A 25,852-nucleotide genomic window follows, 5' to 3' on the forward strand; every position below is an offset into this window, starting at 1 on the left:
TATATATATATATATATATATATATATATATATATATATATATAATAATATTATACATATTATAAAACAAACAAGTTCTTGAATATATTATTATATAATGAAATATATACAAATATAATATTTTTATATTTAAAAAATTAAGTATAACATTTATATAATTGTTATATTAGTTACCTAAATATTATTTTAATAATATTATAAATAAAATATTATACAACAAACAATATATGTATAGTTCCTAAATATTATTATTATTATTATAAAATATATAATATAATATTGATATAATTACTATATTAGTTACATAATTACCAAATGATTTTTTTTATTATAAAATATAATAAAACAAACAATATATACATTTGTTACCAATAAAACAATGTAACACATAACATCCATGTGTAGTATTATATTAGAGTTTTTTTATAATATTATATACATGTTAATAAATATATTAAAATATTGTATATTTTGTTTGTATACATTTTAGTGCATTTATATAATGTTTTATATACAGTAGTGTGTGTGTACTTTATATTATATATTTTAATATAATTATTATTTTACTGACATAATTAGCATATTGTATTATAATAATATATTATATAAATAATACATACTGTAGAAATACAATATACATACCAGAAAAATATGCAGATTAAAATACATAGATTATTTTATATACATTTGTATTGTATTTTAGATATAACGTCAGCACATTGTGATGTTCTGTAACATCTTAAGTTTCCATATGCAAAATATTTTCTGATATATATATATATATATATATATATATATATATATATATATATATATATAGTATAGTTTAATTTTAGAAAGTATATACAATATATTTTGTTAGTTTTAATCTTATTTTTTCATGTGTTTTTGAAACGTTCTATAAAAAGTGAGGATATCTTTTGACTTCTACACCAAATGTTGGATCATCTTTACTCCAGTCCCACACTGTAACTGTACATACCCGTTTCTCTTTGAGTTCATGAGCCACTGAACAAAGTCTTGTGCTCTCCTAGTCTCCAAGTATTTGCTGTAATCGTTGGAGAACGTTCCCTCAGAATGTCTCTTAGCGGTCGTGAATCCCTGACCCCTCGCCAGAAGACTTTCTACTGTCTCTGTGCTGCACGACAAGACGATATACGAGCGTTAGATTGCGTAAACTCAACAAAATGAGATCCTCAAACAGCTATAAATCAAAAATGTTATCTTTCCTGACATAAAACCGCACAAAAAGGCACTTTTCCAACCTTGTGCTGTCATCCTGAAGTGGGACGCAGATGCTGAGTTGAACAAAGAGCAGCAGAAGAAGACCAGCGAGGTATTGGACGGCTTTCATTTTGACAGCTTCTTTCGGATCTGTGTAAAAATGAGAAGAAAAGCAACGTTTGAAATCAACTGATCATCTACAAGGCTTTGAGTCCCTCAAAGAGGTGCTTCAAACTTACCAGTCAATGGAAGAGTTGAGTGTGCTTGGATCTTCTCCTCGCTCGTCTCCTGCTGGTTTCGTGGCCTCTTCTCAATGGTCTGGGTCTTATATAGTCGGTCCAGGTGGGCCGTCCCGTCGGGGCAGCCCACACACGCACGTACGTGTGCGTTCAGATCCATTAGTGTCAGTCCATTACCCGCTCTGGATGAAACCGCTCGTGTTTGCTTAAAGAGGGAGATGTGCCAAAGTACCTCCAGATAAGAGCCGTCATAGAGGTGTGAGACAGCAGGATGGAGACTTTCGCAAATAAACCCAGGGAAAAATAACGCGCCAAGTGCTACTGTAGGCGAAAATCAGGAGGGCAAACGGATGCGCGGTCCAAGAGAACGTGACAAACCCATTATTCATCTGTTTTTTTAGTTACACAGCTTTCTTATGTCCATCCCAGGATGCTTTGCACTCAAAAGCAGTGTGATTTGATTGACGACGAATCATTTTAATGCAACTTTGTGTAAAGGTTTTTCATACATAAAAATTCACTGAATGCATTTTGAGGTGCTAGAATTTGAGTACTAGCACATCAGATATTCATATGTTTGTTATTTTTAATAAACAAAAAATCCATTTTGTTGAAAATAGAACAATTTGTAAACTTAAACTGTAAATGTATTAAAAATGCTACAAATAGTGTTAGCTAGAAAAAATATGTAAAAAATCTATATATTTTAAAAGAGAAATTGAATAGATTTCATACTTCTTGAACTTGAAACTTGAACATAATGTTATTAAAAAAAATTTAATGTATAAAAATGTTAAAATGCATTTTAAGGTGCCAGGATTTGAAAATGTAAAATTAAAATGTATTAAAAATTATATTAATAATATGTTAAATAAGTTAAAATATTTTAAAATAGAATTTTGTAAAAGAGAAATATTAAAAAAAGAGAAATTGAATATATTGTTGTTGTTTTTAATAAACAGCAAATTCATTTTGTTGAAAATAGTACCATTTGTTAACTTAAACTGAAACTTAAAATTTAAATGTATTAAAAATGCTATAAATAGTGTTAACTAGAAAAAATATGTAAAAAAAAAACTATATATTTTAAAAGAGAAAAGAGTTTAATAATGAATGAATATTGAATAGATTTCATACTTCTTGAACTTGAAACTTGAACATAATGTTATTAAATTTTTTTTAATGTATAAAAATGTTAAAATGCATTTTAAGGTGCCAGGATTTGAAAATGTCAAATTAAATGAATATTGAATAGATTTCATACTTCTTGAACTTGAAACTTGAAAATAATGTTATTAAATTTTTTTTAATATATAAAATGTTAAAATGCATTTTAAGGTGCCAGGATTTGAAAATGTAAAATTAAAATGTATTAAAAATTATATTAATAATATGTTAAATAAGTTAAAATATTTTAAAATAGAATTTTTAAAAGAGAAATATTAAAAAAAGAGAAACTGAATATATTTTTGTTGTTGTTAATAAACAGCAAATTCATTTTGTTGAAAATAGTACCATTTGTTAACTTAAACTGAAACTTAAAATTTAAATGTATTAAAAATGCTATTAATAGTGTTAACTAGAAAAAATATGTAAAAAATCTATATATTTTAAAAGAGAAAAGAGTTTAATAATGAATGAATATTGAATAGATTTCATACTTCTTGAACTTGAACATAGTTATTAATTTTTTTTAATGTATAAAAATGTTAAAATGCATTTTAAGGTGCCAGGATTTTAAAATGTCAAATTAAATGAATATTGAATAGATTTCATACTTCTTGAACTTGAAACTTGAACTTGAAACTTGAACATAATGTTATTAAATTTTTTTTTATGTATAAAAATTTTAAAATGCATTTTAAGGTGCCAGGATTTGAAAATGTAAAATTAAAATGTATTAAAAATTGTATTAATAATATGTTAACTAGAAAAAATAAGTTAAATTTTTTTAAAATAGAATTTTGTAAAAGAGAAATATTAAAAAAAGAGAAATTGAATATATTTTTGTTGTTTTTAATAAACAGCAAATTAATTTTGTTGAAAATAGTACCATTTGTTAACTTAAACTGAAACTTAAAATTTAAATGTATTAAAAAATGCTATAAATAGTGTTAACTAGAAAAAATATGTAAAAAAACTATATATTTTAAAAGAGAAAAGAGTTTAATAACGAATGAATATTGAATAGATTTCATACTTCTTGAACTTGAAACTTGAACATAATGTTATAAAAAAAATTTAATGTATAAAAATGTTAAAATGCATTTTAAGGTGCCAGGATTTTAAAATGTCAAATTAAATGAATATTGAATAGATTTCATACTTCTTGAACTTGAAACTTGAACTTGAAACTTGAAAATAATGTTATTAAATTTTTTTTTATGTATAAAATGTTAAAATGCATTTTAAGGTGCCAGGATTTGAAAATGTAAAATTAAAATGTATTAAAAATTATATTAATAATATGTTAAATAAGTTAAAATATTTTAAAATAGAATTTTTAAAAGAGAAATATTAAAAAAAGAGAAATTGAATATTTTTGTTGTTTTTAATAAACAGCAAATTAATTTAGTTGAAAATAGTACAATTTGTTAACTTAAACTGAAACTTAAAATTTAAATGTATTAAAATGCTATAAATAGTGTTAACTAGAAAAAATATGTAAAAAATCTATATATTTTAAAAGAGAAAAGAGTTTAATAATGAATGAATATTGAATAGATTTCATACTTCTTGAACTTGAAACTTGAACATAATGTTATTAAATTTTTTTTAATGTATAAAAATGTTAAAATGCATTTTAAGGTGCCAGGATTTGAAAATGTCAAATTAAATGAATATTGAATAGATTTCATACTTCTTGAACTTGAAACTTGAAAATAATGTTATTACATTTTTTTTAATATATAAAATGTTAAAATGCATTTTAAGGTGCCAGGATTTGAAAATGTAAAATTAAAATGTATTAAAAATTATATTAATAATATGTTAAATAAGTTAAAATATTTTAAAATAGAATTTTTAAAAGAGAAATATTAAAAAAAGAGAAATTGAATATTTTTGTTGTTTTTAATAAACAGCAAATTCATTTTGTTGAAAATAGTACCATTTGTTAACTTAAACTGAAACTTAAAATTTAAATGTATTAAAAATGCTATAAATAGTGTTAACTAGAAAAAATATGTAAAAAATCTGTATATTTTAAAAGAGAAAAGAGTTTAATAATGAATGAATATTGAATAGATTTCATACTTCTTGAACTTGAAACTTGAACATAATGTTATTAAAAAAATTTTAATGTATAAAAATGTTAAAATGCATTTTAAGGTGCCAGGATTTTAAAATGTAAAATTAAATGAATATTGAATAGATTTCATACTTCTTGAACTTGAAACTTGAAACTTGAAAATAATGTTATTAATTTTTTTTTTTTTTTATGTATAAAATGTTAAAATGCATTTTAAGGTGCCAGGATTTTAAAATGTCAAATTAAATGAATATTGAATAGATTTCATACTTCTTGAACTTGAAACTTGATCTTGAAACTTGAAAATAATGTTATTAAAAAAAATTTTATGTATAAAAATGTTAAAATGCATTTTAAGGTGCCAGGATTTGAAAATGTAAAATTAAAATGTATTAAAAATTATATTAATGATATGTTAAATAAGTTAAAATATTTTAAAATAGAATTTTTAAAAGAGAAATATTAAAAAAAGAGAAATTGAATATATTTTTGTTGTTTTTAATAAACAGCAAATTCATTTTGTTGAAAATAGTACCATTTGTTAACTTAAACTGAAACTTAAAATTTAAATGTATTAAAAATGCTATAAATAGTGTTAACTAGAAAAAAAATATGTAAAAAATCTATATATTTTAAAAGAGAAAAGAGTTTAATAATGAATGAATATTGAATAGATTTCATACTTCTTGAACTTGAAACTTGAACATAATGTTATTAAAAAAAATTTAATGTATAAAAATGTTAAAATGCATTTTAAGGTGCCAGGATTTGAAAATGTAAAATTAAATGAATATTGAATAGATTTCATACTTCTTGAACTTGAAACTTGAACTTGAAACTTGAAAATAATGTTATTACATTTTTTTTTATGTATAAAAATTTTAAAATGCATTTTAAGGTGCCAGGATTTGAAAATGTAAAATTAAAATGTATTAAAAATTATATTAATATGTTAACTAGAAAAAAATAAGTTAAAATATTTTAAAATAGAATTTTGTAAAAGAGAAATATTAAAAAAAGAGAAATTGAATATATTTTTGTTGTTTTTAATAAACAGCAAATTAATTTTGTTGAAAATAGTACCATTTGTTAACTTAAACTGAAACTTAAAATTTAAATGTATTAAAAAATGCTATAAATAGTGTTAACTAGAAAAAATATGTAAAAAAAACTATATATTTTAAAAGAGAAAAGAGTTTAATAACGAATGAATATTGAATAGATTTCATACTTCTTGAACTTGAACATAATGTTATTAATTTTTTTTTTTTATGTATAAAATGTTAAAATGCATTTTAAGGTGCCAGGATTTGAAAATGTAAAATTAAAATGTATTAAAAATTATATTAATAATATGTTAACTAGAAAAAAATAAGTTAAAATATTTTAAAATTGAATTTTGTAAAAGAGAAATATTAAAAAAAGAGAAATTGAATATATTTTTGTTGTTTTTAATAAACGGCAAATTAATTTTGTTGAAAATAGTACCATTTGTTAACTTAAACTGAATCTTAAAATTTAAATGTATTAAAAATGCTATTAATAGTGTTAACTAGAAAAAATATGTAAATATTTTAATAGAGAAAAGAGTTTCAGCTTTTAATAATGAATCAATATTTGATATATATATTCATACTTCTTGAACTTAAAACTTGGGAAATAATGAATAAATGTTAAATAATAAAACTAACTAGATTTTATATATTTGTGTTTTTAATAAACAACTAATTAATTTAGTTAAAAACAGTGCAATTTGTGAACTTAAACTGAAAAATGTGACTAATAATATGTTAACTAGATGTAAAAAGAAATATTTTAACTACTTTAATAGAGAAAAGAGTTTTAGCTTTTAATAATGAATGAATATTTCATATATTTCATACTTCTTGAACTTAAAACTTGGGATATAAAGTTATTTAAAATGTATAAAAATGATTAGTAGAACATAAATTGTTCATGTATTTGTTGTTTCTAATAAACAGTGTTTGTTGAAAATAGTACACTTTGTAAACTTAAACTGACATTTAAAATTGAAATGTATTAAAAATGAATAATTTATTAATATATTTTATTTTTAATAACAGTAAAATCACTATGTTAACTAGAAAATTTTTTTTTTTTAATAATTTTAAATATTCTAAAAGACAAAAGAAGCTTGGCTTGTAAGAATGAATATTGAATATATTTTAAAATTCTTGAACTTGGCAACAAAAAATGTTTTTTAAAATGTATAAAAAAAGTATACAAATTCCCAGAATGCAATTTGAGGTTGCAGAATTTGATTACTAGCACTTACAAATTTTATATATTTGTTGTTTTTAATAAACCAAAAAAATGCATTTTGTTAAAAATATATTACATTTTTAAAACTTTTTTTTGATAACAGTAAACTCACTATGAAAAAAAATGATTTAAAATATTTTAAAAGACAAAAGAGGCTTGGCTTTTAATAATGAATAAATATTGAATATATTTCATACTTTGAACTTGGGAAAAATGTAGAAAAATTCCCAGTATGCATTTTGAAATGCTCATTTTTCACTAGCACATCATTTATGTTGTTTTTAATAAACAACAAATGAATTTTGTTGAAAATTGGATGATTTGTTGTGATTTGTTTTTAAAAAACAAAACATATATTTTGTTAAAAATATAGTAGAATTTGTAAACTTAAACAGAAACTTAACTTATTTAAATGTATTACAAATTCTATTAATAAATTAGTTTTTCGATAACAGTAAAATCACTGTTAACTAGAAAAAATATTTAAAAAAATATTTAAAATATTTTTCATTTAATATTATTTTTTTATTTGAAGAACTAAATATTTTAAATACATATTTAAATATTTTAAATATTTGTTTTGTGTTCACAGTTTTTGTTTGTTTGTTTTTAAAATCACTGTTAACTAGAACAAATATTTGAGAAATTATTACAAATATTTTAAAGACAGAAGAGGCTTGGCTTGTATGTATAAATACTGAATATATTTAATTCTTCTTGAAATTGGTATCAATGTTTTTTTTGTTTTGTTTTAATAGCAGATATTTTTTAAATATTTTTTTTAATGATTTCACATATTGTAAAAGACAAAGGAGGCCTGGTTTGTATGAACGAATGAATACTGAATATATTTCATACTTCTTAAACTTGAAACTTGGAGAAAAACCATTAAAATATATAATGTACAAAATGTATTTAAAAAATTCCCAGAATATGATTACTAGCACATACAATGTTCATATATTTGTTGTTTTTAATAAACAACTGAATATATTTCATACTTGAAACCTAGGAAACAATGTGTGTCAAGTGTAAACTATAAAAAAGTCACAGACAATTGTGCACATTGTTGATGAATTTTAATATAGATTGAAAATACCATACAAATTATGGCTTATATTTTAAAAGTAATAGCATGTACAATAAATATTTACCTAAAAACTCCCATAAGATTACTTGACACTCAACAAAGCTTGATAAAAAAATTAGTCAAAGTGTGAAAATATTTTAAAATCAATTACATTTAATATATTTCAATGTAATAATTAAAATTAAATAATTCTGTTGTATTTTTATTTTTTGTACTTAACGTTAAATTTACAGCTGGCAATGAACTTGATATGGTGATATGGAAAATACACAATATTGCTCTCCCCAGCTTAAAAAATATGATGAATAATAATAAATATATCTGTGAGTATTTACTTAAAAGCTTTTTAAAAAAAATAACTCTGTTTTTTTCTTTGGCTAGCTCATCAAGCTTTGTATTTATCCAGTAAGTATTTTTTTTCTATGTACTAAAGACTCATGACTCCGTTGTTCAGACTGTACGTTTAAAACTGATAAAGGTGTGACTAAAACAAGTCCGTTATTGCATCATAGTACAGTAGCAAAAGGTTTTTCTCTTTTTGTAGATTCAGTGGCTGCTAATGGGGAATGGCACAACCCTGGCGTGTTTAAGTGCGTGAAGTGGTCTGGAAGTAACGTTGACTCAGTGCTTTGGGTTCTGGGTGGGCTTTTTTTTTTTGGTCCAGTTGAAGGTTTCACAAGTTCAAGCAAAGCAGTTTTTCAGAAAGTGACTCAAGTGAGTGTACACATGCTGATTGGCCGAGCCGCCGAGACCGTGGTCTTTATCAGTGTACCACTGACAGAGAGACAGAACAGATCACGTGTGAAAAAACACTACAAATATTCACCACAAATCTATTGTAATACTTTTTGGAGCTGCTTTATGGATTGTTGACATGTGTGACATGCAAAAAACGGATTAATAGTGTTTATTAATTGTATGTATATATATATATATATATATATATATTTTTATATATATATATATATATATATATACTGAGTGTATTTATTATGAATATATAAAGACACACACATACAGTATATATTCTGAAAATATTTCTATGCATTTACATATTTACATTTTTCTTAAATATATACATGCATGTGTGTGTATTTATATATACACAATACACACACATATTAGGTACACAAAAACTTTCATTTTGGATGTGATTAATGACGATATATCACGATAATGATACACATACACACACACACACACACATATATATATATATTAGTGCCTTGCAAAAGTATTCATACCTCTTCATTTTTTTCCCCATTTTGTTTTGTTGCAGCATTATGTTAAACTGCTTTAAATTAGTTTTTCCCCATATCAATTTACACTCCATACACCATAATAATGACAAAGCAAAAACCAGGTTTACAAATTTATTAAAAATAAAACACTGAAATAAGTACATTGCATAAGTATCCATACCCATGTTCCAGAAAAGTGTATGAATACTTATGCAACGAGATCTTTTCAGTTTTTTATTTCTAATAAATTTGCAAAGTTGTTACAAACCTGTTTTGTGCTTCTTTTTTTTTATTTAAAGCCGTTTAACACAATGCTACAACAAAATGTGAAAAAATTAAGGGTTATGAATACTTTTGCAAGGCACTGTATATAATATATATAATAATTGTATAAAACTAATTAAGAAACCTTTTTATATGTAATATTTTTAATATATATTTTTTATTATGTATATAATAAATAAAATAATAATATATAATAATGAGTGCAGTCAAATCGATTAATCGTGTTTAATGGTGATTAATTGTGAATAATCTCAACCGATATTAAAAAAAGGACAATATTTTTGTGTGCTGTGTATATTTATATGTATATATAAATATACACACATACATGTATACATTTATATAATGTAAATCATATATAAATTTAAATACATATATACATGTAAATATTTCTTATATATATATATACACATGTACATATGTGTATTTATATCTACATATAAACATACACAGCACACACACATATATTATGTAAACACAAACCTTTATTACAGATGCGATTAATCCCGATTAATCGACTTTACAACACTAATATTAAAAACATTATTGTAATGTTTTTTATTAATAATAATTTCAATATTTATTATAATTTCATATCTGTTCAAATAAAATGCAATCGCTGCTGGCTTACCATTGCATCGAAGTCCACTTGTTCATCCACGAGCGCATTAGAGATCTGAGCAGACTGTTGGAAGTGAACATTGTCTAAAAATAATACAAATAGTTTTTATTAATCAAGGACACATATTTCAGTAAATTTGATATATATTTTGAATAATTTGTAACTAAAATGACTTAAAAATATAATATTTAAAGAAACAGAAAATGTAAATAATATATAGGAGATGAATATAAAAATGCCAGTCAATTTTATTTATGCATTTTGCATTATTTAATAAAGATGAACACTTAAAAAAAACCTTTATAACAAAAAAAAAGAATGCAGCTAATTTTTATGTTGTATTTCATATTAAATTAATTACATTATTTGTTTATGTTGTTTTTATGTTTGCTAAGTTGTAGAGAAAGAACAAGAGACAGACAGTGGTAGAGAGAGAGAGAGAGAGAGAGAGAGAGAGAGAGAGAGAGGGGTCATATCTCACCGTCAGCGGTGCCGTGCACCAGGAGGTACTTGACCGATTTAAAGTTCTTGGCTCTTCCCATCACTGTGGAATTCTGCAAGAATTATAAGATCCCATAAACTCTCTGACGCAGCATTTGTGCTGTCCTCTTGTGAGTTATTTTAGGACTGACTCGCGCTTCTTTGTGATGTCAACCAATGAGTTCATTAAAAAAAATGTAGAATTTCCAATCCAAGCGTGACTCACGTCATAAAAGGCCGGGTTCTCCGCTGGCGTCAGCATGTACCTCTCCGTGTAAATAGAGTCTGGGGGAAATTACAGAATGATGGTTTTATCACAACAGGAATGAATTTTAATGAGGTGAAAATTAAATGTAAAATCATAATCAGTACAGATTCCAAAAATTAAGTATTTGTAATTAGATTACATTTGAAAATGCTTGTAATCAGATTACAGTTACTTTTTATGGATTACATGATTACATATTCCCACAAGATAGGTCAAAAGTAATCTTATTGATTACAATTTGTAGCCTACACCGCACTGATAGTTATACTTATAATACATACCATAATACTCCCATCTAGAAACTGGAGCGACGGCCATTCCGCATTTAAAAACTCCACTTCCCGCTCCCAGAACCATCGAAGTTACGTAACCACCGTATGACTGTAAAACAAACACACGGTTACTTATACAGTGGCTCAAAAAGTTATTTTTGGACTTAAAATGCATGAATTTATTTGCATAAAAAATAATAGAATATCAAAGCAAGTGTCGTTATTTTAAAGACAGTTTCATGATATCAAAACAAAGATTTCTCGTAATTAGACTTACCCAGCCCCAGATGGCAACCCTCTCTTTATCTATGAAGCCCATGTCAATAAATTGTCTAAAAAAGAAGAAAAATATATATAATTGTTATTTCTAATAAATTAAATGCAAATGTCAATTATATGCAATGTAACATATGAAGAAAGGAAAGGAAAGGACGTGGCGTGTGACCAAGTATGGTATAAACCAGTTGTTATCGTTCAGTTATGAGTGAAATATTGCTAGAATACTGCACTTCACTACAATTTTTTTAGTGTAGGTGGTTTCTAGAGTCTTTGAGGTGGTTGCTAGGCATTGTTAGGTTGACAGGATATTGCTAGATTGTATCCAAGGCATTTTAGGGGTTGCTAGAGCATTGCTAGGTTGCTAGGTGCGTGTTATAGTGTTTCTAGATGGTTTCCAGGGTGTTGGGAGTTGACGTTTGGGTATTGCCAAGATGCTAGGGTGTCGCTAGATAGTTTCCAGGGCATTTTGGGTGGCTGCTAGAGCAGTACTAGGTTGCTAAGATTTCATTAGGTGGTATTCAGGGGGTTCCACATGGTCACCAGGGGTAGCATGACTACTATGTTGCTAAACGTTTTCTGAGGTATTCTAAGTGGTTGCTAGGGTGTTGATAAATGGTTTCCAAGGTGTTCTGGCTGGTTGATAGTACATTGCTAGGGTTATTTAGGTTGCCACTAGAATGTTGCTACAGATTGCTAGGTTGTTACTAGGGTGATATGGGTGGTCACTACAGCATTGCTACAGTTAGTGGATTCCAGGATGTTCTGGATGGTTGCTAGGTCATTGCTAGGGCGATTTGGGTGGTCACTAGAGCGTTGCTACAGATTGTAGCTTCCAAGGTGTTCTGGGGGGTTGCTAGGTTGTAACTAGGGTGATATGGGTGGTCACTAGAGCATTGCTACAGTTAGTTGATTCCAGGGTTGTGGGGGGTTGCTAGGTTGTAACTAGGGTGATCTGGGTGGTCACTAGAGCATTGCTACAGTTAGTGGATTCCAGAGTGTTCTGGATGGTTGCTAGGTCATTGCTAGGGCGATTTGGGTGGTCACTAGAGCGTTGCTACAGTTTGTAGCTTCCAAGGTGTTCTGGGGGGTTGCTAGGTTGTAACTAGGGTGATATGGGTGGTCACTAGAGCATTGCTACAGTTAGTTGTTTCCAGGGTTGTGGGGGGTTGCTAGGTTGTAACCAGGGTGATCTGGGTGGTCACTAGAGCATTGCTACAGTTAGTGGATTCCAGAGTTTTCTGGATGGTTGCTAGGTCATTGCTAGGGCGATTTGGGTGCTCACTAGGGCGTTGCTACAGTTTGTAGCTCCCAGGGTGTTCTGGGAGGTTGCTAGGTCGTCGCTAGGGTGATTTGGGTGGTCACTAGAGCGTTGCTACAGATTGTAGCTTCCAGGGTGTTCTGGGGGGTTGCTAGGTCATTGCTAGGGCGATTTGGATGGTCACTAGAGCGTTGCTACAGATTGTAGCTTACAAGGTGTTCTGGGGGGTTGCAAGGTTGTAACTAGGGTGATCTGGGTGGTCACTAGAGCATTGCTACAGTTAGTTGATTCCAGGGTGTTCTGGGGGGTTGCTAGGTCGTTGCTAGGGCAATTTGGGTGTTCACTAGGGTGTTGCTACTAATTGTAGCTTCCAGGGTTCTCTGGTGGGGGGGGGGGGGTTCTTAGATTTGGGTTGCCACTAGGCGTTGCTACAGTTTGTTGATTCCAGGGTGTTCTGGGGGGTTGCTAGGTCATTGCTAGGGCGATTTGGGTGCTCACTAGGGCGTTGCTACAGTTTGTAGCTCCCAGGGTGTTCTGGGAGGTTGCTAGGTCGTTGCTAGGGTGATTTGGGTGGTCACTAGAGCGTTGCTACATATTGTAGCTTCCAATATGTTCTAGGGGGTTGCTAGCTTGTTACTATGGTGATCTGGATGGCCTCTAGAACGTTGCTACAGATTGCAGCTTCCAGGATGTTCTGGGGAATTTGCTAGGTCATTGCTAAGGTGATTTGGGTGGTCACTAGATTGTAGCTTCCAGGGTGTTCTGGTGGGTTCCTAGGTCGATTTGGGTCATCACTAGGGTGTTGCTACTGATTGTACCTTCCAGGGTGTTCTGGGGGGTTCCTAGGTCGATTTGGGTTGCCACTAGGGCCTTGCTACAGATTGTAGCTTCCAAGGTGTTCTGAGGGGTTGCCAAGTCATCGATAGGGCGATTTGGGTGGTCACTAGAGTATTGCTAGGTGGATTCCAAGCTGTTTTGGGTGGTTCATAGCATGTTGTGAAGTGGTTTCTGAGGTGTTCTAGGTGGTTGTCATGCCATGGGAAGGTAGTTTCCAGGATGATCTGAGTGTACTTCTATGGGGGTTGCCAGGGTGTTTTGGGTGGTTGCTAGGGTATTGCTAAGTGGTTTCCGAAATGTTCTGGGTGGTTCATTTGTCTACTGGATCAGGTCAAATGAGTTTATATAGATCTTTTCTTGTAAGTCTATAAGACTTTTTCACCATTTTAACATCCAACAAGCAAAAAATTGTCAGTTTGATCACTTAGTAAAGTAACAGCTCACCTCTTCTCAACAAAACACATGGTTTAACGAATTATTCATGTCTGCAGCACAAAAACATCAATACATATTCACTTGAGAGCAGTGTGTGGACACATATTTGTACCTAGCAGCTGTTATCTGATCCTCGACTTCATAAGTGCCGAGTCGTTTGTAGAGGGCATGCATGATTTTGTCTCCTTGGTAACCACTTCCTCTCCCATCAAAGCTGGCCACAATCACTTTTTCAGTGCTGGCCAAGTATGTGGACCATCCTACCCTGAACCGGAAATCTGACTTCTGACTGCAGGGGCCCGCATATCTACAGGATATGAAAGAAACAAGACTGTAGTAGCTGTCAAACCTCGATCAGAGTCCAAAGTCAAACCACAAAAAAGCTTACACATCCATAAGCAGAGGATATTTTTGGGATTTGTCAAAATTGGGAGGCAAAGTCATCTGGTACCAGAGGTCTGAGAGGGAAAAGAAAAACAAGATTAGGATTTAAAACAAACATATTTTCTTGGCTATTTGATCCGATTCTCCGCTCTCCTGCAGAGGCAGCCTTACCAAACTCTCCGATCTTCAGCGTGCCATGAGTAACTGATGGCATTGCGATACCCTGCAGATTATTTTCCAAATCTTTGTTTTCTTCAAGAACCCTCACCTCTAAAAAACATTTTGAGAAGTGCAAGTTAGTACTGAACTGATATTAAACTGATATTAATGCTTAGCCATACCTGTTCCATCTCGGCTGTTTCTCAGTGTTTGCAGAGGCAGTCCAGGCCCTTCAGAAACAAACAAATAAAAGGAGTTAGGAACATTTAATTGACTTTTTGTGCGCTTTATGTACTTTGCATATAAAATGTATATACGTGACCTACCAGAACAGCTCATGAGGTAATAGGTTCCTTCAGTGCTAAACGTGGCAGAATTATATTTGCACCGGTCTTCATTGAGGGTACAGGTCAAACACTCACGCTCAGAATGAGAAGCACCATTTATGGTGATTCTGCAGGGAGAAAAAAACATGGTTTTGGAATTTTTCTATTTAACTATTACAATTTATGACTGATTTCAGCTAGCATCACTCACTTGTAAACGTTCCTTTGGCCTGGATTTCCATTGTGTTCGTTACTCAAAAAGTATCTGAGGCGAACAGAGAAAAAAAGTAAAAAAAAAGTAAAAAAAATAATCTCACACACTCAGTGACAGAAGTTTTTAGTAAATTAACTTACACAGCATTGTTCGTGACCTTAAGGATGCTAGTGACCTCCCAATTTCCACTAGTCAGGAATGTCCTTTCTGTCTAGGAAACATTATCAGACAATATGAAAAAAAGGAAAACTTAAGGAATACATGCAATGCTTCAATGCTCAATGTTTCTACTTCAATTTGCCATATTTCTCTAAATAATTATAAATATGCAAAAATAAAAAAAATGCTAAAATTATAAATATTAAATATAGCTGCTAGCAGTAAATATAGCTGCTAGCAGCAATTACCGGGGTTCGAGCATTTAAGGCCTTTATGGCCTCTATGCTGTTAGGGTGTGGGCCAACATGAAATAAATGGCTGACACCAGAACACATTCATGATGGAGAATATGACTTTATTGAGTTTAAACCTAGGACTAGTTCACTAAAGTATGTTTTTTAAATCTCTAATATTAAAAGAACAGTTTGATTGACAAAAGTAGTCCTAGAGGCAAAGTTGTTCAGAATGAGGAGATCAATCATATGATATGAAGGTAAAGTGTATATGTGATTTTAGTTCTTTTACGATCGAAATGTCATGTTTTTAACACCTTTTTAACTGTGATAGTGCCACCTATGGGCCAATCTTCATTAAACTTTGCTGCTTATTAAGAGTCATTTGGTACATGTTTTCACAAATTTTTGTAGTTTTGAGTTTTTGTTTAGGTTCTATAGGCTTTTGGGTATATGTGGCCATGCCCCTTTTTAAAATGACCCCGTTATAGCTAACCAAAGGACAAAATTCAACATTTTCTTTGATAATTATTGATCTAGAGAGTCCAGAGAACTGCACTGCAGTGGTTTGATCGAGATTGGGCGAAAAACCTAGGACTAGTTCGCAAAAGTAGGTTAAACATAAGTGCAAATATTTAATGAACGATTTGATTGACAGCAATGGTTCTTGAGGCAAAGTTGTTCAGCATTTTTTGGATTTGTGAAACTTGATTACAGAGGCAAAAAAAAAACTCGTTAGCGCCAACTAGTGGCCGATTTCCTTCAAAATTTTTACAGACCTTTAGGGCCATGAGTCGAACATGCCCACCGAGTTTCATTCCGATTGACCTCCGTTAACCTTGTCAAATAGGTGTTTAAACTTCATTAGCTGATGGCGGCCATGTTTTTTGAGATACACCAATGTCCAGCTATTTTTATGCTTTTCCATCGTATAGCGCCATCAAGTGGCAGAGCTCGGCAATTTTTTTATTTGACCAAAGATTAAGCTTATACACATGTGTATCAAGTTTGTTGAAGATATCTCATTCCGTTCAAGAGTTATAGCTAAATGTAGCAATTGGCTAACATTAGAATAGAATGTTTTGCCGTTCTTATCCGAGTCGAAATATCAACTTTTTTTTATAATTATTGATATGCAGTGTCCAGAGAATATTTCTGCGTTGGTTTGGGGACTAGTTTGCAAAAGTAGGTTTCGGAAATAAGTAAATTTTTCGAGGAGAACCGTACGTCGTCGTTAGTTTTTTGCACTACGTGCTCGAACCCCTAAATACATACAACAAAACCTTTAAATATACATTTTAAATATATTAAACAATTATTGCTTGTGAACTCACTCCACTGAAATAAACAAGATGTTTAAATTGCATGTTGTCACTCATAAAGTAGTAACAACTGCTGCCGTCTGGCCGAAAGACAGGTTGGTCTGGAGAGAACTACCAAAACAAAGCAAACATACCAATAAACAGCCATAATAGATTGAGTCAACCATGCATTAAATATCAACCAGCAATTTTGTAATCAAATAATTCATACATGGCCAACCCAGCCGGTGCTGCTTGTGATAGTCTGGCTCTGTTGAAAAAAAAAACCACATGAGAAAAAAGAATTGTGATTGGACAAAGATTTGCTTCAGTTTATTCAATGACTCTACAATAGTCTAAGAAGTTAGATGTACCAGTGAACTTTCTATCCAAGCTGTGCTGTTGAAGTCATACGTCTGCAAAACGACATAGCTCTGCGTTCTCTTCTGCCACTGCACTGCAATTCGCTCCTCTGTCGCCCATGTCACAGTGCTCAGGTAGTGCTCTCTGTAATAAAACACTTCGTTTTAGGTCAAAATTACTGTTTGATGTGGCTGAAGAACATGTGGAAACTTCAAAACACCTTACCCTTCACCAACAACCCTGGGAACCAGGACTTCATTGGTCGTGGATGAGTTTGTATCAAAGACAAACAGTTTGACAGTTGGGTTTGGGGTTCCAGACTTGAAAACAATTTATAGGAGCATTAGAAAATGTTTTAAATTAGTACTTCAGCCAAAAACGAAAATTTGTCCTTTCAAGATGTAGATGAATTTGTTTCTTCATCAAAACAAATTTGGAGTAATTTAGCATCACTTGCTCACCAATGGATCCTCTGTAGTGAATGGGTGCCATCAGAATGGATATCCGAACAGCTGATGAAACCATCATAGTAATCCACATGACTCAAGTCTATTAATTAACATCTTGTGAAATGAAAAGCTGCCTGTTTGTATGAAACAAACCCATCATGAAGATGTTTTTAAGTCATGTTGTTATTGTAATGTTTTTATCAGCTGTTTGGACTCTCGTTCTGACGGCACCCATTCACTGCAGAGAATCCGTTGGTTAGCAAGCGATGCTGAATTTCTCCAAATCTGCTCCACTGAAGAAACAAATTCATCTACATCTTGGATTTCCTTAAAGTAACCTTTAATCAAATTTTCATTTTTGGTGAACTATTCCTGTAACATCACATTTTGCTTTCAAAAATTATGTCTTTTACCTTGGGATATGGTATAAAGACCGTTTCTGGATACTGGCCTTCTCCATACCATGAATACTCAATGTTGTGGACTCCCGAGTCGTTAAATTTGGCGTACGCCAAAAACCTCCCATTTGGTGACCACCACAGAGCAAAGTTGGTGGAGTACATCTCCTCTATAGAGAAACAGATACGCAAGATTACTTCATGGTGCTTTTTGAGTCATTTTTGGTGTTTTCAAAAGGTAAATGTCCTCTGTTATGAATGGTTAACATCCATCCGCTTCATTAAATATGTATCTCTTACCCTCGTACACCCAGTCGGGAATGCCGTTGAGGATCAAGTTGTGGGATCCATCAGTAGTGACCTGCTTGAATGCAGAGGTGGGAGTTTCCTTCACATAGACGTTGTATTTCCACACAAAAGCCTGGATGGATTTAAGAAGAATATCAGTACAGTGTTTTGAAGACAAAAGTTTACATACACCTTGCAGAATCTGCAAAATATTAATTATTTTACCAAAATAAGAGGGATCATACAAAACACGTTGTTTTTTATTTAGTACTGACCTGAATAAGATATTTCACATAAAAGATGTTTACATATAGTCCACAAGAAAAAATAATAGTTAAATTGATAAAAATTACCCCGTTCAAAAGTTTACACACACTTGATTCTTCATACTGTGTTGTTAACTGAATGATCCACATCTGTTTTTTTGTTGTTTTTGTTTTGTTTAGTGATAGTTGTTCATGAGTCCCTTGTTTGTTCTGAACAGTTAAACTGGTCACTGTTCTTCAGAAAAATCCTTCAGGTCCAACAAATTCTTTTTTTCTTTCTTTTTTTAGCATTTCTGTATATTTAAACCATTTCCAACAATAACTATGATTTTGGGATCCATCTTTTCACACTGAGGACAACTGAGGGACTCATATGCAACTATTACAGAAGGTTCAAATGCTCACTGATGCTTTAGAAGGAAACTAAATGCATTAAGATACAGGGGTGAAAACTTTTGAACAGAATGGAGATGTGTACATTTTTCGTATTTCGCCTAAATATCATATCTTTTTAATTTAGTACTGCCCTTCAGAAGCTACAGAAGACACTAACATGAAGACAAAATAAGTTAAATTTACCCTGGTCTTCAACTTCAAAAAGTTTTCACCCCCCAGCTCTTAATGCTTTGTGTTAGCATTTGAACCTTCTGTAATAGTTGCATATGGAGTCCCTCAGTTGTCCTCAGTGTAAAAAAAAGATCTCAAAATCATACATTCATTGTTGGAAAGGGTTCAAATACACTATACACTACTCAAATCTTCACCTTTAGTCAGGGTCAACTATCGTCAAAAATGTAGTTAGCACTGATACTTTTAGTTAGCTACCCTCATAACTGTTTAAAAACATGCTAGCAAACCAAGTTCCTCATAGACTGAAAGAACAAACTTTAACAAAACAACATCAAACATTTATCAAATGATGACATGGCAAACACTAGTTAAATGATAACAATAATGATAATGTTTTACAACATCACAACTTCTACATGAAGTGGTAAACTGATATGACACTCACTAGTTTATGGCCAGTTGGCGACCAAGCTAGGTACTGGATTTCATGCGGGATATCTGTATTTATAAAATCCCTGAAATAGAAAGCAATTTAGTCATCTTAAATAAATACAAAGTAATCATTAATCACAATTATGACATAGCATAGTGATCCATACCATGCAGCTTGGTAGCAAATACAGCTAGACCATTAAAAAACACTAGTAAACAAACCCTTTTTCTAGGTCGTAGATGGAATATGATGCAGTGTAGGAGTGTCTCCATAGCTGGTGAAGAAAACTAACATTAAACATCTGGATACCAATAGCAGATAATAAATGATTAATTGGCCATCAAAGCATTTCATTGATTACCTTAGTGTAGTTGCTTAGGAAACAGACGTATTTTCGATCGGCTGACACCATGTAGTCAAAAGCTGCCACACGAGACTGATAACATGAAAGAAAGACAACTATTGTAAGTTCAAGCAATCGATACAAATGCACATTTATATTTAAATTAAGCCATTTAGAAGATGCTCTTATCAGACTTTTAAACCGTTCTAAGAAAAATATATATGTATATACGGAAGAAAAATGAGGGGTGCTTTCTTGTGCAAATCTGCGTACTGCCCCAAGTCTAAAAAGACCCAACCCAACATCTTTCAATGCAAATGTATGGATGCGTTATGGTCACATGAAGTACATTCAGTATGTGGCACTGAAACCACATTTCAAAACACCACTTCCTACTGAAAACAGGGAAGATATGGCAAATGCTCTTACAAATATCTGTTGGTTCACAAATTCACTTCCATTTCCTGTGACTGCATTGATCAGATGCAATGAACCCTCTCCCGTCTTGTGAAGATATTCATTGTCTGCATGAAAAATAGTGCAGAAAAGCGAAAATATTAATATTCACATTAAAAAGTTTTGTTACAAAAATGTCGTTGTATTACCACGTTTTTTTGGAAATTATACTATATGTTTTACCATATACTTATAGCATATACTTTCGATTATTTATTTGTAGGGGTTGTTTTTTTCTTAGTACCTGAGACCCATCGCATGTTGTATGATTTAGATCTTCCAGTTCCATTGAAGTAATCCTCCAGAGTAAAAGTCCTCTGGGATTCAGTTTTTTCATCTAAGGGACAGACAGATGGATGGATGGATCAGATGGATGGACAGATAGATAAATAAAAATAGATAGACAGACAGACAGGTAGGCAGACAGATGGACGGATGGACAGATAAACAGACAGACCAGTGGTTGGGTGGATGGATGGACAGACAGACAGATAGATAGATCGACAGATAGACAGACAGGAGGGTGGACGGACGGACGGATGGACAGATAGATAGACAGACAGATAGGTAGGTAGACGGACAGACAGACAGACAGGTAGATAAGTAGGTAGGTAGGTATACAATGGACGGATAGACAGATAGACAGACAGACAGATAGTTAGATAGACAGACAGGTAGGTATACAGACTGACAGATAAACAGACAGAAAGACTAAGGGTGGGTGTACAGACAGACAGACAGATAGATAGACAGATGGGTGGGTGGACAAATAGACAGATAGACAGACAGCCAGACAGACAGACAGGTAGCTAAATAGATGGACAGACAGGTAGATAGGTAGGTAGGTGGACGGACGCACAGACAGACAGATAGACAGAGACAGTCAGACAGACAGATAGGCAGGTAGGTAGGTAGGTAGGTAGATGGATGGACAAATGGACAGAGAGACGGGTGGGTGGGTGTACAGACAGAGGGACGGATATATAGGAAGTTAGGTAGGTAGGTAGTTAGGTAGACAGACAAACAGATGGATGGTCAGAGAGATAGTCAGACATAAAAGATAAGTAGGTAGACGATGGACGACAGACAGATAGACAGATTGATAGATAGACAGGTAGGTCAATAGATAGATAGATAGATAGATAGATAGATAGATAGATAGATAGATAGATAGATAGATAGATAGATTGATAGGTTGATATGTAGATGGACAGATGGTTGGATGAATGGACAGACAGACAGACAGACAGGTAGGTAAGTAGGTAGGTAGGTAGACGATGGATGGACGGACAGATAGACAGACAAACAGGTAGGTAGATGGACGGACGGACAGACAGACAGAAAGACAGACAGACGGACAGATAGATCGATTGATAGACAGACAGACAGGTAGGTCAATAGATAGATAGATAGATAGATAGATAGATAGATAGATAGATAGATAGATAGATAGATAGATAGGTAGGTAGTTAGACGATGGACAGATTGATAGATAGACAGACAGGTAGGTAGACAGATGGACAGATAGTGGGTGGGTGGGTGGATAGATAGACAGACAGATAGATAATAGATAGATGTGATTTATTTAAGCACAAACTTTCTCAGTGTGTGTTGTATAATAAAATGTGCATTATATAAAGAAAATCATTATCCTGTACAAAGTTCAGATTGAGGGGCAGATAATGGCTCAGATAAGAGCAGCAGAGCGTTGCGTTCAGCACCTAAATCACTGATGTAAGCACTCTAGCAGTCAGTCACTTGTGACCGCCTGTAACTATAACATTACTTCAGACTTATACACTTAATAACCATGTATGACATTTACAAGTTTAATATGAACCCACAGAGCTATCATTTAGAAATATTGATTTTATGATGCATATTAATAAACGTATCCAAATAAACACGTGACTATAATCTATCCATATAAAATCACTTACCGTTGAGTAAAATGGCTGTTGGAACCGCTATCAACACAACGATCACTACTACCCCAAATGCTGCCAGTATCCATTTTCCAATCTCCTAAAATGTCAAGAATCAAACAAAATCCACTTTTAAATCAGTCATACACGCCAAGAACGCAGCACCTCCTGAGACTCTCCAAATGCGCTTTTACGCACAACTCTCTATAAGTTAAAAACGTACTTTTACAAACTGTGCACACAACATGTGCAGTATTTAGCACTTACTGACCATTTTTGATTGAAATGCGAGGGTTTTGCTTCAGAATTCCGTTATTATCCAGCGCAATTCGGTTTCTCTGTTGCGCGCTGACGCTCCCGGGTGTCGAACAGAGCAGGAGTGTTAAATATTACCTCAACTTTGCTTGGTAGGGAAACAATAAAGTGGTGACAGATTAAAGTTCGCATTCCTTTAAAACGCGTTATCTAGTCAGTGATACAGTAATTTCCCCGTGATGTATGTCAAAACTACTAATGAAGTGTGGCGTTTTCTGCAGAAAGAAGAAGTTTCTCGAGTTTGTCACGATGTCTTGTGAGAGAAAGAGAGTCAGTACTGTTGTCAAACGTCCATACAAAACAGATAATTTTACATTTACATTTTCAAACGCTCTATATTTGCCATAAACCATGTGAGGATGATTCGTCAGAAGCGTCTCAGTGAAATCCAATTCGCGAATCGTTTTTGTAAACATATTCGATTTCATATGAATGACTCGGTAGAAATTATTCGCAAGGCGATTGTACAGAATTTGTATTTTTTAAAAGCTCTGAATGGTTAACGTTATTAATAAGTGACAGTTGTATACATTCGAAACACCATTTCTTGGTAGCTGTGTTTTGAAACATATACCAGCTAGCTTATTAGTTAATTGCTACCACGGGGGAAAACTAGCTTTGCCGACTGGTAGCTGGTTTATTATGGCTTAAACATGTTCTGCAAAAGTGCTAAATACATGTTTTACAACAAAAATGAAATGCGGGACTTCTATGGACACTTTTGAGACTGGTTCATGAATTTATCTTCGATTCATTGAAACAAACCGCTCAAACCAAAGGATCCAAATCGACTTTCTAACACATTCACCTAAGAATGAAAGAAAACGTTAAATAAATAAAGTATTAATTTATGAATCAAAGTTTTAAAACGCAACCTACATTTACTGTTATATATAAAAACAAACGATTTTGAAAGAAAATATGAAGCAGTAGCAGTATAAATTAGGCCTATATGATGAATTAACAGCTGTAAGGTCAAAAAGGCAAACATTTCACACAGTATTTAATCAAATATTAGTCTAGAATGTAATACTTGAGGTATTATGTTTTTCTAAACTACGAAATAGTACTATTTTGTCCATATCACATGTGGCCTTTTAGAAAGCCAGCATTCCCTCGCACATGATGGCCTGTTTGCTGACAGCTTTACAGCAGGCCCCATATTGCCTCTCAGACCATAAAATTTATGACGGTCATTGATAAAGCATATAATAAATAATGTGAGGTAACAGAGGCACACTTCCCTAAGTTGTTTTAAAGGAGATGAAGCGTGTGTTTGACCATAGCATACTGGCGTATACAGTCTATTACATAAACAAATTCTTTGATTTAGGTTTGTAAGGATTTGATAAGACTAACACTACAAGAAAAAACAACTGAACATAATTTAATTAAGTCTTTTAAAACGATTCTAAACCTCATGTTGATGTTTTGGGAATTAGATATTGCACATGTTTCTACTTTGTATAAACAAGTTGATTAAGTCAGAATGGGTTTCCTCCCACATTAGGCACTTATTCCCAAATATTATGATTCGGTAATAGTGTCAACCCCTCTTTTTTGGCAAAAAGCATTATCTATTGCATTGATTTTCCATTCTTCAATCGTTTCTGTGTTCTTTGAAAGAGTGTGAGAGTGTGTATTTATTCTATTTGGTGTCTAAGCGTACTGTATGATTCCTTTGGGTGTGGTGTTCAATGCTATTTCATAACCGTGGATTGCAGTCGTGCACTGTGTAGTTGTGGTTTGCCGAGAGTCAATGACTGTTTACGGTGTTGCCACTTCATTTCAAGCCACAGAGGAAAGAACAACTGTTTGACAACTAGCCAGAGGGAGCTGCTTGGAAATTTGATGGCAAGACTTTCCTGGCAGTTTTTAATATAAAAAGAGTCCCTTATAAACTAAGTATAAATTTATACAATAACATTATTTAAAATGTATTGATTCAAAAAGACTTAAAATGCACCCAAGGCATAAACTGTCACGGGAAAACTAATTAAAGACAAAATAATGGGCTGATATTTGGTCATTTTGAGAAATGTTTGATGCATAACAACATACTAGTAATAAATGATTCACTGAGTCGGAAAATCCCACACAATCTCATGGTAATTGGTAACCATTGATGTTTTGGCAAACTGGTGGCTAAATGTCTTTTGGCATCGCATTGTACAAATTTCTATGAAATCGACAACTTGTAACTTGTGGGCTGGAAAACCTGCTGCATTGTACATAGCACAGATTTATATTAAATTACCACCTTGTAAAATAGCGATGACTTACTGTGACATTGAATTGGAAAGACTTATGTATTTTATCATCAACCAAAATCATACATTTTCATATGAATCACATCGTACAAATTTATACTAAATCATCACCTTGTAAAATAGCGATGTTTTATAGTGACACTGGGTTGGAAAACCTGCCGAATTTTATCATCAATCAAATAAAGTACATTTTCATACAAATCACATAGTACACATTTATACTAAATTACCACCTAGTAAAATGACAACGTTTTATTGTCATTTTAACTGTCACTTTCAGAGCGCTCAACATAGACCCAAGTTGGGACCCTGTTCGCCATTTGTTCCAGGGAGGGCTAAAAGGGAAATAACCTGGGCTCTAAACGGAGTTGAGAGCACTTTCGGTACATAACCACTGCACAGTTGAAGAACGACTTTATAGTCCTTGGGTCCAAACTCAAGACAGGAAGCACTGATGGACAGGGCTTGCAAGTCACCTATTTGCTTGATTGATGCTAAGGCCAAAAGCAGATTTTAGCATCATGACCCACAAGGCAGCTGTTTGAAGCGACTCAAAGGGAGGACCCTTGAGGGCCCTCAGGACTATAGGCAAGTCCCATGCTGGCACAGTCCTAGGGCGAGGAGGATTTAACTGTCAAGCATCTCTAAGGAACGTAACAACCTAGTTGTTTCTGCCAATTGTCAGGCCAGCCTTGGGAGAATGATTTGCCGCAGTGGTCACCACACAGACTTCAAGGGATGTGCCCCTTATCCAGCAGCTCTTGCAGAAAGGTCAGCACGTGGGACCAGTCACTAAAGACTGACCACTTAATGGTGTAGAGGCGTCTTAGGATTTGACTAGGCTCCCGTCGAATGGCCAGATGCCAAATCTTGCCCTGCGCATGCAAGAGAAGGTCTCTCCTCAGTGGTATTGACCACGGTGCTGCAGACAGCAGCT

The 25,852-nt window shown here is 32.3% G+C and overlaps 2 protein-coding genes across 2 annotated transcripts; both read right to left on the reverse strand.

Moving 5' to 3' along the window:
* Positions 1-927: 927 nt before the first annotated feature.
* On the reverse strand, positions 928-2,105 carry gcga (glucagon a). Its single transcript, XM_073843608.1, has 3 exons — positions 1,464-2,105; positions 1,266-1,374; positions 928-1,138 (listed from the first exon to the last, which is right to left on the reverse strand). The coding sequence occupies exons 1-3, from the start codon at positions 1,621-1,623 to the stop codon at positions 928-930; spliced, it is 480 nt and encodes a 159-aa protein (XP_073699709.1). The 5' UTR covers positions 1,624-2,105.
* Positions 2,106-8,221: 6,116 nt separating this feature from the next.
* On the reverse strand, positions 8,222-22,736 carry dpp4 (dipeptidyl-peptidase 4). Its single transcript, XM_073844754.1, has 26 exons — positions 22,602-22,736; positions 22,346-22,430; positions 20,650-20,742; positions 20,379-20,473; positions 19,968-20,042; positions 19,828-19,880; positions 19,619-19,688; positions 18,350-18,470; positions 18,065-18,219; positions 17,428-17,522; positions 17,214-17,346; positions 17,072-17,110; positions 16,873-16,971; positions 15,287-15,357; positions 15,144-15,197; positions 14,933-15,060; positions 14,789-14,836; positions 14,619-14,717; positions 14,452-14,521; positions 14,176-14,370; positions 11,532-11,586; positions 11,264-11,363; positions 10,941-10,999; positions 10,716-10,788; positions 10,244-10,317; positions 8,222-8,860 (listed from the first exon to the last, which is right to left on the reverse strand). The coding sequence occupies exons 1-26, from the start codon at positions 22,602-22,604 to the stop codon at positions 8,768-8,770; spliced, it is 2,235 nt and encodes a 744-aa protein (XP_073700855.1). The 5' UTR covers positions 22,605-22,736; the 3' UTR covers positions 8,222-8,767.
* Positions 22,737-25,852: the final 3,116 nt, after the last annotated feature.

The sequence above is a fragment of the Garra rufa genome, chromosome 7, assembly GCF_049309525.1.
Source record: "Garra rufa chromosome 7, GarRuf1.0, whole genome shotgun sequence".
Lineage (NCBI taxonomy): Eukaryota > Metazoa > Chordata > Actinopteri > Cypriniformes > Cyprinidae > Garra > Garra rufa.